The 13,052-nt window shown below is 36.9% G+C and overlaps 1 protein-coding gene across 1 annotated transcript in view; it reads right to left on the bottom strand.

Moving 5' to 3' along the window:
- The window catches only part of LOC106884413 (WD repeat-containing protein 19), a 123,731-nt gene that overhangs the window by 28,135 nt on the left and 82,544 nt on the right, over positions 1-13,052 (bottom strand). The window contains exons 24-28 of the mRNA XM_014935776.2: positions 10,769-10,851; positions 6,231-6,371; positions 3,579-3,668; positions 3,335-3,459; positions 2,100-2,209 (exon numbers count right to left, since the gene is read on the bottom strand). Coding sequence (XP_014791262.1) covers positions 2,100-2,209; positions 3,335-3,459; positions 3,579-3,668; positions 6,231-6,371; positions 10,769-10,851 — 549 coding nt within the window. The remainder of the gene's footprint in view (positions 1-2,099; positions 2,210-3,334; positions 3,460-3,578; positions 3,669-6,230; positions 6,372-10,768; positions 10,852-13,052) is intronic.

The following is a 13,052-nucleotide window of genomic DNA, read 5'->3' as shown; positions in this document are numbered from 1 at the left end:
TATATGTATGTGTGTATATGTATGTGTTTTATATATATATTATATATATATGTGTGTTATATATATATATATGTTTATTGTGTGTGTGTGCTTGTGCATGCGTGTGTGTGTGCTTGTGCATGCGTGTGTGTGTCTGTGCATGTGTATGTGTGCTTGTGCATGTGTGTGTCTGTAATTATTTGTGCAGGTTGTTCAGCAAGGACTTGCAGAACTGTCCTTCTTTGACCACGAGAGACTAGTGGATCATTAGTGATTTTTTTCCTCTGTCTTCCTTTTATCCTGGACTTTCTTCCATCTCTTGTTACTGACAAAGAGCTTTGTTTGAAACATAAAACTACCTTTCTTTCCTTCCCTAACAAAACTGTCTGACGAATGGGAATGTGAAACTCTGAGTAACAGCTTTTGTTTTATTTCTGTTGCTTTTAAATAAAGTATATATATATATATATTCTTTCATTTTTTTTATTCTTTTACTTGCTTCAGTCATTTGACTGCAGCCATGCTAGAGCACTGCCTTTAGTTGAACAAATCACCTCCAGGACTTATTCTTTGTAAGCCTGGTATTTATTCTATTGGTCGCTTTTGCTGAACCACTAAGTTACAGGGACGTGAACATAGCAACATCGGTTATCAAGCGATGGTGGAGGAACAAATACAGACACAAACACACAAATATATATATATATATATATATATATATATATATATACACACACACACACACACACAAACACAATGGGCTTCTTTCAGTTTCCATCTACCAAATTCACTCACAAGGCTTTGGTCGGCCTGAGGCTATAGTAGAAGACACTTGCCCAAGGTGCCACGTAGTGGGACTGAACCCAGAACCATGTGGTTGGGAATCAAGCTTCTCACCACACAGCCACACCTGCACCTGTAATCAGTGGTGACTCTACCACTCAGGCTGTTCGGGATTTTCCCAAGTATAAATTTAGTAAAGTGAACGTGTATTTGCAAGCTGATTTAATTTCTGCCAACACTGACTTCAGTGTATGTAATTTCAGCCAATAACTCGGGCTCCTTTTATTGAGCCTGGTCACAGTTCATTTATTTTTATTCAGTGTCTGGCAGTCATCTTAGAAGTGCCTGTGTCAAAAAATATCATTCATAGCAGACATTCTCTCGACATCGCTCACACGCGCCTGACTCGGGCTCAGAAGTTACAGCCCACATTGTTATCTATAATCGTAAAAATTAAAAGTAATTCAAATTCAGTGTTTTCTTGAAGCAATATATTTCTCTAGAGATTAGGATTTAAATTCCAATCTATGAAAAGTTTCTGTTCTACAATATTCTTAAAGGAATGAAAAATTATCCAGCAACTTGAGCTAATATGAACAAGCCTGGTAGGTATAAAAGACTAACTGGCATCTCTTGTCAAGAGTACAGGCAACAGTCAGATTGCTGGTGTTTGTTGTGCACTCTGCTGTTGTTATTTGATTGCTGTTATTCTGTGCGTCTGTGTGTAAAGATGAATTGTGTTTTGCAGGGTTGCTTTATTTTTATCCTTAACTTAGAAATGGAGAAATACATAACGCTAGATATAAAAATAAGCCATTTGGGGCTAGGAATAAAGCGGAAAAATATGAAATTCTTCGAGCAGGTATGTGTCTTATGCAAAATCTGTGATGAGCCCGAGTGATGCTGATGACCTGGAGTTGCCTCTGATATATATATATATATATATATATAGATAGATAGATAGATAGATAGATAGATAGATAGATAGATAGATAGATAGATAGATAGATACATACATTACATCATTGATTATGATGCAACAATAAAATCTGAAAATGTTTTCACCTTCAGTTCTAGTGTCTTCAAAATTTGCAATGCAAATATTGATTTCGGGTTGGAGTTTGACCAAAATTTGAAATATGAAAAACAAAATTGATTTTCAATTGAACACACATTATCACACATGCTAGCACATACATACATGTGCATACACACATATTCACACACACACACATACATACATTGGATACTGAAACATTGAAAGTAACTGGAAATATCTCGTGCTGAAATAAGTTTGAATAACACTGTTAGAGATTTAAAACAAAAAAATAACTAACCTGATCATAATGTTGACTAAGAAGAAAGAACTTGCCAGCCCATAAATGGTTCTGTTCTCCAGCAAAATAAACAGCAACATTATGATAGATCTCTGGAGAAGCATCATTACCTAGAAACAAAAATATTATTTTCAGACTTTTGACAGTGATATTAACATTGTTGTTATATTGTTATGTCCTGCATTATGACGGCATATTTCGTCGTCTCTGCGGGACTGGCCCGAACAGCGTACCTTGCTGACTGACATTACTGACTGTGTCAGTCCACTATTTATTAGTAGTGGACCAGCCCACTTCTCACCTGGGGACATCTGCCACAAGTGATCCATAGTTGAGAAAAATTATGATCAAACATATCTTCCCCCACCTCCACAACCATCCCATATTTTATTCATGGAGGCTTAATCTCTGCAAAATTGAATTACAGTCTACCTGTCTAGGAAAAGCAGTAACTCAAAATAAGAACTGATACAGGATAGAAATTATTCTTTCATCTGGTTGCAAACAACCACTCTAGTGTTAGGGGCATGATAAAATGCACCCAATTCATACTGTAAAAACCATTAAATTAAAACAAAATTGGCAGGTTATCTCTGTTGCTGTTTGTGTTGAATGACAGTTCATACCAGCATGAAAATGGACATTAAGTGACAGCAACAGTGAAAATGGCAACAGCATATCTAGGACTACATTATCAAATGTATTATTTGTCTTTAAATTCAGAAATGCATTATTTTACAGTAGTCAAGCAATTGTTTCTGACAGGTCCAGTGGCCACACAGATTCCTTCATTGGTTTGTGTGTGTTGTTGTTGTTACTTAACCTAGGACTGCCTTGATCATGCAGATCTACTGATAAAGGAGTGCCAGGTATGACTACCCCATCTATTTACAGACAATAGTGTATCTAAAACTAAACTGTCCAATATGAATGTCCTTTTCTAATTTCGTTGAGTGTGAATTAAGGGAGAGATAGCTTTTAATTATAGCAGACTGGGTGATTGCATAAAAACTATCTCATTAACTTGTCAAGTTGTCTTTCCAACTCTTTTTGTGATGATTTACATCCATTTTTCTATGATGGTAAAACAGATAATTGTTATCAAAATTCAAGCTTCTTTTTTTATTAATTTGTTCAAAATTATAAAACAATATTTCTTGCTATTTAAAAATAGAAATGGAAGAAAAGTAACAATACCTCAATTCAAAGCAAGGTCATAAAATTATTTAACTTACCAATAATCCTGGCATAGATTTCCATAGCATCATGCATCTGAGCAATTTGGAAAGCTTCATCATTACAACCAGACACGACCAAAAACTCAATGGCTGTGTTGAAGTCATCCAACTTCTGAAAGAATCTATTTTTGAAAAAAATATTTCATAGTGTCAGCTAAGAGAATGATCTAGAATAAATACAGAATCTGCACAATGAAAAACAGAGAGAATAAAAAACAAAAACAAAAAGAGAAAAACTTACTGAGAAACCATTTTAGCACCTTCTACTGATTTTGTTTCTTTGACAATCTGAGCAGCAGCTTCAGGATTCTGTAGGAATTCCAGATAGATTCTGCAAAATAATGGGTAACAAAAAAGTCTAAATGGAAACATGGTTCAGCTGTGTATTTTCAGAAACAAAACACGACTGACCTAGTCAAATGCTTCATGCTTTAATTTCATTTCTTAGGCCAGGAACATCTCGTTGACAAGAAAATTTTACTTTGATCAGTAAAACTTTTTCCATTGTCAGTGACAGTTTTGTGATAAATGTACAAATGTTCTCAAGAGACACTTAACTTAGATTGTGCTTACTTCCTATTTCTATTTCGTGATGTTGAAATCTTTCCCCTGGATAGGATGTGCCATATTTGATGGCATAAAAAACATACTTTTCTCCAAAATAAACGTCTCAAAAAGTCATCTCAGGTCCTATATACATAACTGGACCTCCCATAAACTGATTTTGTCCCTGATGCTCACTACTATATGCTAAGTTTAATCCAGACAGTCTCTTCTGTATATCCTGACTTCATAATGATAATAATAATATTTACTTAAGCATTAAAGCACAGAGCAGACAGAATCATTAGCATGTCGGGCAAAATGTTTAGCAGCATTTCACCCATCTTTACATTCTGAGTTGAAATTCCACCGAGGTCAACTTTGTGTTTCATTCTTTCAGAGGCTGATATTATCAACTTACCCCTTCTCCTGAAATTACTGGCTTTGTGCCAAAATTTGAAACCAATATTTACTTAAAACTTATTAATACTTGTACTGTAATGTTTTATGTACTGCCAGATTGCTTTAAATATTACCTGCTTTAATGCTCTAAAAGTTTTCTTTCTAGAATATATGAAACTGGGATGCATCAAACATGTCCATGCATCTTTTATGCCATCAAACACTATAAACCATTAGCAATATGCTGTGCTTGAGAAGATTCGTCAAGCCAATTGAAATCGTAGTTATGGCTGTTGCCAGTGTCATGTGAATGGCACCTGTGATATCATAACTGTGGTCGTTGCCAGTAGCATGATCTTCGAATGTCAGGCCTCACTGAGGTGATGACAAGTGACTGAGACCTTTCACGATATGTTATGCTTAAGAAGGCTCATCAAGCCAAGTGAAATCATCGTCATGGCCGTTGCCAGTTTCATGTGAATGGTACCCATGAAATCATAATCATGGTCGTTGCCAGTAGTGTGAACTTTGAATATCAGGCCTTTTGCAATATGCTGTGCTTGAGAAGGCTCGTCAGGCTAAGTGAAATTGTAATCATGGCCGTTGCTGGTGTCATGTAAATGGCACCTGTGCCAGTGGCACATAAAAAGCAGCCATTACACTCAGAGAGATTGGCATTAGGAAGGGCATCCAGCCATAGAAACCATGCCAAATCAGACTGGAACCTGGTGCAGCCCTCTGGCTTACCAGTTCCAGTCAAATAGTCTAACCCAATTTGACTGATGATGATTTTTAGAGGATCTGTTAGCTGTTCCCAACAATTTAGTGAACTGAAGTATTTAAATTATGTGTCATACATATGACTGCAATGGATTTGAACACACTACCTACAAGTTGAGAGCCTAATACCTCATCCACTCAGCCACTTTGTTCCTGCTTTATAAGATTGTAATTAATATGTTACCTTGCTCTTGTGATACTGCATTCACTCATATCTAAGAAACAGGTCGTTGACTTCTCTAAGAACAGTCATATGACACTGTAATTGATCAGTTGATTGATAGTTACATTAACTGAGTATTCTGATAACTCTAAGAGAAAGAGAGAGAAAAGTTGTCAAAAGATAAAATCAAACAAAATGTCCTACTCAAATGATTGTTATTCTAATGAACATGAAATAACATTACAGTTACATGATGACAAAACATGAAGCACAAACTTAAACATATACCAACCATACAAGCTAATGAGGAAACTCCTATATGGTTGCTCGACCTGCCAGAAATAGAAGCTAAATTTCTCCCACACACTTTAATGAAATGATTTTCTTTCTTTTCTCTTTATGATTTGTTGGCTTGTTTAAATTTCTCCCTTAAAACCATCTTTTGTGTATCCACAAGAGATCCATCACTGGATTGCTTTTGCAAAACGAACACCTTACACTGAAGCATCTTCTTGAACAAACTCTCTTGTCTTTACTACTGGCAGCCCATCCTTTGGACTTCTGTTCAATTTTTGTATCAACCAAGCCAGAAGTAACATGGCAGAATAATAAGATTGATAAGGCAGTTAAGGCTAAGAGAAGGGCTTGGAAATACTGGAAGGATAGCGGTAGCAGGATGACTAGAAGGGCATCTAGGCATCAGGTGTGCTTTGGTTGGAGGGGAGGCAAAAAAGAAGAGATTTTGCACATGTCCTGCAACATGAAGATCAAAGATAGGAAGTGTTCAGGATTGCGAGAGAATGTACTAGAGAGAAACCTGATGTTATTGGTGAGAAATGTATTTGGAATGACGAAGGTAAACTTGCCATCAATATGGAACCCCCCAAAAAAACTGGTGTGGAAGTGTTATTATGAAAAGCTGCTGAATAAGAAGAATGTTTGGGGTAAACAGGGACCACTCCATGCTGACCCAATAACAGTAAAGCCATGAAATTCATTTCTTACCGAATGACATTATCCCAGTCTTTGGCTAGTCTGTAAGCTTCAACAGCTTCCTTATAGTGACCATCAACTTCTTTTGCTTTTGCATACTGGATATGGATCTTGGAAGATGTTACATTGTGTAAAAGTTCTCCTACTTTGTTCCTGGAAGTTAAATATAAAAACAATTTGCAACAGAAGGATATGTATAAAAACTTTACATCAACTGCCTCAGCTTGTTTAGAAATCACCCAGTGTAATAGAAAAGATACTAATGTCTTTAAGGGGTTATTTTCTTTTATGTTAAATCAAGGAACAAAAGGGCAGTGCCTGTGAAGTTTTATTTTTTCAGGGTTCAGAAACTAATAGGAGGAAGTTATCTTCAGTCCAGAGACATGGTCCAAGTAACCATCATTACACTTTCAAGCTGAAATCCCAAGTGTGACCATCTGAGACTATGGATATTATTGAGCCATCTTATTCTTGGTCTATCCCTAGGTCTCCTGCCTGTTGGCACAATTTGTCTTACCATTCTTTCTTGTGACATTCTGATCACATGCCCATTGTACCAAAACTGTGACCTCTCAATGCAGAGAGGTAATGGCTTGATCTGGAGATAATCCCTGATCTCCGAGACACACACCTTGTTGAGTAATGTTATCCAAGATAAAATCATATATCACAGTGGCTTCTGTCGTAACTAATGGAAAGTTTTTGACCTAGCACTGCAAATTAAGAAAGTATTTATCAGCTGAATCATTATGAACTCTTTTGATGTTATTAAAGACACCCAAGGACCAGGTGGTGGTGTTAAACCAAGCGACAGATTAAATCTATTGTCCAAGAACTCAGAATGTAAAGAGCTAGAACAAATACCACAAAGCATCTCTTCCAGTGCTCTAACAACCCTAACCATTGTACCATCCTGGACTGGTACTTTATTTTATCAATCCCCAAAATGATAAAGTTGATCTCATAAGATTTGAACTCAGAGCATAGGGAACCAAAGCAAGTTCTAGGCCTTACTGACTGTACCAGTTTGTCACCTAATAAGATATTAATGTAATAGAAAAGATAATATATCATTAGATCTTATGTCGTAGAAAGGTCACTATATAATTAGAATTTGAATATTGGAAAGGTTTTTATGTATTTAGGTTATGATTGACTGTAAATCCCAGAAGAGATGAAAAAAAATTTCATTTGATTGACTGTATGTTTCCATAAATCTAACAATAAAAAATTATGTATCATGGTAGCTTCTATGTCAGCTTTCATAACTAATGGAAGGCTTTTGGCCTAGCACTGAAAATGTTTTTAAAAAATCATTTAGCAGCAGAATCATTATGAACTCTGGTTACAGCACTACAACATGGTCAAAGATCACGGGTCAAAGGCTGGGACTAATGAAGGAGAAGAGGAATATACAATCCCCACCACCATTCTTTTGCATCTATGCATATTCAAGGGAGCTGTGCTTTCTCATAAGACCTTTCTATAAGTATCTTTATTAGAGACACAGAAGATAGAAACTTACTGCATCAGTACCTTAATGACTGTGATAGCTGTTACTTTCAATAAGAGCTCAAGAATGGAAATAGGAAATTTTTATTCACTAACTATGTCCAGACTTGTCTCTGTGATCAAGAAGCTTGCTTTGCATTCATCTGGTTTCAGGTTCAGTCCCACTACAAAGCACATTGGACATCTTCTACTACAGTTCTGATCCAACCAATGCCTTATAGGTAAATTTATTAGATGGAAACTGTGTGGAAACCCAGTGTGTGTGTGTGTGTGTGTGTGTGTGTGTGTGTGTGTGTGTGTGTGTGTGTGTGTGTGTGTGTGTGTGTGTGTGTGTATGTGTGTGTGTGTGTCTTTGTGTTTTTCCCCACTACCACTTCACAACTGGTGTTTGTTTGTGCTCTGTAACTTAACAGTTTGGCAAAAGTGACCAATAAAATAAGTACTAGACTTAAAGATTAGTGCTGGAGTTGATGTGTTCAACTAGACCCTTCAGTGCAGTGCTTCAGTATGGCCAAAACATAATGGCTTAAACAAATAAAAAAATAAAAGAATACATATAAGGCCCCTTAAGCAAGGGAAAACAGATATAGTGAACAAGTCAAACTTCACTTCACTATTGGTATTTATCTTAACAACTTTATGGATATGAAAGATAAAGATGGATCCAGACATTTAGAAATGTCAAGAACTAAATTAGTTTCTATAACGCCTATATTCCAGCTTTCTTCTGCTTGCAAAACAATGTCTACTGAAAGAATTCAACCCAAATTTGAAATTTAGCCAAATGCTTTTCTGCTGTCTTAAAAACTGTATGGACATCTCCGTGTTACAGTAACCCCAAGTGCAGGTATGTGATTAAGATGTTTGTTTTGCAACTGTATGATTTTGGGTTCAGTCCTACTGCATGGCACCTTCAGCAAATGTCTTCTACTATATCCCTGGGCTGACCAATGCCTTTTGAGTGAATATGGTAGACAGAAATTGTGAGGAAGCCTGTCGTGTGTGTGTGTGTGTGTGTGCATGCATGTGTGTGAGTGTATGTTTGTCCCACTCCACTGCTTGACGTCCAGTGTAGGTTTGACTATGCACTCAAAACTTAGCAGTCCAGCAAAAGAGACTGATAGAATAAGTACCAGATTAAAAATATTAAGTACTAGGGACAACAGTCCAATGACAGAAAACAAGTAAAGGATACATAACACAACTAGAATTGAATATTTTTGCCATTCTGCGAAGGGCAACATAGCATCTGTAATGTTATGCAAACTGCTAATCCCTTCAGCCAACAAGCCAACATGCTGACACCCTAGCCACCTCTTTTATCAGCTCTAATCTCAACTTATGACCTTGTATTCTGCAGTTCAGCTAGTTAACCTTACAGCACCTGTGTTATAATATAGGAAAGAGATAAAAAGATCTTCCTTGTTTTATAACTGAAATGTCAGGAAAAGAAAGAGAATGGTACATTTCACTGAGAAAGCTCATTCTGTAATCAAATTACCACAAATGCCTAGCAAGATGTGTAATAAACCACATATAAACTGGCACTTGTGATAGAGAAGAGACCAACAAAACTGAAGGTGTGCAGCAATGGTTTATTAGAAATTGTGATGCATAGTAACAAGGTAAGTCTATAATCAGTCAGCTATCAGGCTGAAAACAAATCTCTGGTCACTCTCTGGATAAGAAGGAGGGGAGGAAGGAGAGTGACAGCTGCATCCCTGGCACCAACCAAACAAGTGCAGTACGTGGGAAGGTGGGGGTGGGGAGTGGGGAGATGAAGATAGAATGTTTTAAATGATTTGCCAACAGATTTTGAGGAACTAAGAAGACACACTTCCTCCACTACACAAGAAGGCATGTATATGGTCATTCAATCAGCAAGAAATAGCAGCCAAATCCCAACATATTGTTTTAAACATGAACAAAATAGACACTGCAGGCACAGGCACAGCTGTGTAGTAAGAAGTTTGCTTCTCAACGACATGGCACCTTGGGCAAGTGTCTTCTGAAGCTTTGTAAGTGGATTTAGTAAACAGAAACAGAAAGAAGCCTATATATATATATATATATATATATACACACACACACACACACACACACACTTTTGTGTGTGTGTGTGTGTGTGTGTGTATTACCCCCACCACAACCACTTAGCAACTGGTGTTGGTGTGTTTACATCCCCATAACATAACAGTTTGGTAAAAGAAACTGATAGATTAAGTACCAGGCTATTTCTGGCAGGTAGAGCAACCAGGTAAACAAGTGTGATAAATGTATTTCTATAATAGGAAATCTGAAGTGCCTACAGGATGTTTTTAAAGAAGTCGTTGTCGTCTTCTTCACCGCCACTGCTACCACCACCATCTCAACATCCTGTTTTCTATGCTTGCATGGGTCAGATGGAGTTTATAGAGGCAGATTTTCTAAAGCCAGATGCCCTTTTTGTTGCCAGCCCTCACCAGTTTCCAAGCAAGGTAATATTTCCCCATGGCCAGACCTGTTTTTGCAGAATACTGGAAAGGAATGACTTTCATTTACTACAATTATGCCATGTCGAGAAAAGGAAACACAAACATAAGCATATTTACAATGACACAACATGATTCCTTCAGTTTCCTTCAACCAAATCCACTCCCGTGTAGAAGACACTTGCCCAAGGCACCACACAGTGGCACTGAACCCAAAACCCTGTGGTTAACAAGCAAACTTTTCCAATATATTCTGCCATGCCTGTATATATTGGAATAGTTTCCCATTGCTTTTATCAAGTGCAATAGAGAACTTGAACGTAGATGATAAAATACCCATTAGTATATTGTAGCTAACAGCAGTGAATTTGATGAAGCTATTTTAGCTAATCAAACTGATTGGTCAGAGCCAGTGAGAATTAAGTGTCTTAGTTAAAGCATTAGTAACAGTATACAAGCCACTAATCCACCATTAACTTGTATGACATAATGTTGTTTAGGCCAGATGACAAATTTGCTGAATCTATAACACAGCTTTCAAAGGTTAGGCTATAAGATGATATATACCAGTTCTTGCATTTGATGTAAGATGATGCAGCTTTGTCATAGAAACCTCCTTTTTCATATAAAGCAGCAGACTCAGCCCATTGCTGAAACAAAAGAAAAAGGAAACAGACTAATATAGTCACAATGTCATGAAAACATATAATAGAGATATTTTATAATAAGGTATAGTAAACATAGCATTGATGCTAAAAGGAATTATAGTCATCATCATCCAGTTGAGCTTGCTGAGACATTTTCAACCTGCATTATTGAGGAAGGTTTTTCAGGGAAGCATCCAGTGCCTCTGATGAGTTGATCTATATATGTTGTGTTTGAACAACCTACACGTGTATGGCCACGCTTTGGCAGCCATAGCAGTAGGTCACTTGCCAGCTCTTGTTCAGCTTGCCACAAGGCACCAGTACCTTTTCCTTACAATGGCAGAAACAGGCAGGAGATCTCTATACAGTTGTTTCTTACTGGAATGAGTTCCCCAAGATATGTTTAAGAATGATCTTAACATTCGGGTGTAAGTTCCACCTGGCTTGGACTCCAGTATTCTTGGTAAGCATCCAGACTATTGTTCTATATAAAAGGACTGATCTACTGTAGTACAGGAAAAAATTTCTCTTAAGGTTGTCTGACAGGGTTGATTTCCAGACAACAACCAGTTTGTTTAGGACCAACCATGCTTTGGCAGATTTTACACCTGCATGGGAAGATCAACAATGACACTAGGAGAGTCTCTGGCCTCACCCTATGACACAACAGCAACGAGGTCATCTCATGGTTTAAGACAGTCACAGGCAACCCACAGCCTTTCTGAAAGGCATGCCTAATGAAAAAATTACCTCAAATTTTCTTAGTAGTGATGATGTGCCATGCAGCTTGTTTCTCAAAAAAGGTTGACCATGGCTGGGTTTAAAACCAATAGTAGCAGAGGCAGAGCAAAGTTCACCCAATTCAATAGAGCGGATTTTTTTCCATCTATAAGGTAGGTTTTGTTATATAAATCATTGAACTTAGCTAGAGCCTGTACCGAAATTAGTGATGATGATGTAAACATCATCATGCATGCCAGGAAAGCCCTACTATTCAACAAGGATTCAATGTGGGTTAAGCAGACTAACCTGGAAGTCTCCTTTGATGTTGTAATGTGAGCATTTAGCAGTGCTGATGTATGTGACCTTATAGGATCTTTTATTCTAGATATGCTCAGTAAGCAACTCCCCACAAGTAGCTTTGGCCTTTATAGGCAAAGGGCTCATGTTATACCATTCCTTTCAAGCATTTCTGATGATTGACAGGATTCCAAACTTCTGGTAAGAAACCAATTGGTAATTTGGCAATAATGAGACTATAATACGCTAAAGCAGTAAAGTTTATATGAAATACAGTTAAAAACATTTTAGAGACTCACAACAATGTTAGGGGGAAATAAAGGAGTAAAAACAAAATACATATAATACATACATGTGTAAATATATATATATTCCTTTACATGTTCCAGCCCAAAGGCTGTGGCCATGCTGGGGCACCACCATTGTATATAAATATATCTAAATGTGTGTGTGTGTGTGTGTATATATATATATATATATATATATATATATATATATATAACAAAGTTATTTTATTCCACATGGGTAGAAATATAGGAAACACAACATACAAATTCAAATCAGGAGAAATTTTTACCATTAAAAATCACTTTACATGTTCTTCAAGGAATTTAATATATGCTATCAAATGTCAAGGATGTAATGAAGATTACATAGGTCAAACAAAGCTTACTCTAAGAAATAGACTGACCATTCACTGACAACAAATATCAGACTCCAGTACTAGACAGATTCTACTGAGTGGACAGACATATGTGCAAAAAGGACTGGACCTGGAACCATGGGCAAGTGTCTTCTACTATAGCCTTGAGCCAATCAAAGCCTTGTGGGTGGATTTGGTAAACAGAAACTGAAAGAAGCCCATTGTGTATATATATATATATATCTGTGTGTATGTCTTTGCATCTGCGTTTGTCTCCCCATCCCTGTTTGACAACTGGTGTTAGTGTTTGATAGAATAAGTACTAGGCTTAAAACGTAAGCCATGGGGTCAATCTGTTTGACTAAAACCCTTCAAGGCAGTGCTCCAGTATGGCCACAGTCAAATGACTGAAGCAAGTAAAGGAATAAAAGAATAAAGAAATAATGTGTATGTATGCATATATGTACATCTCTCTCTCTCTCTCTCTCTCTCTCTATATATATATATATATATATATATATATATATATATATATATATAT

Source organism: Octopus bimaculoides, chromosome 1, assembly GCF_001194135.2.
Source record: "Octopus bimaculoides isolate UCB-OBI-ISO-001 chromosome 1, ASM119413v2, whole genome shotgun sequence".
Lineage (NCBI taxonomy): Eukaryota > Metazoa > Mollusca > Cephalopoda > Octopoda > Octopodidae > Octopus > Octopus bimaculoides.
This window is presented reverse-complemented; position numbering and strand designations above follow the sequence as displayed.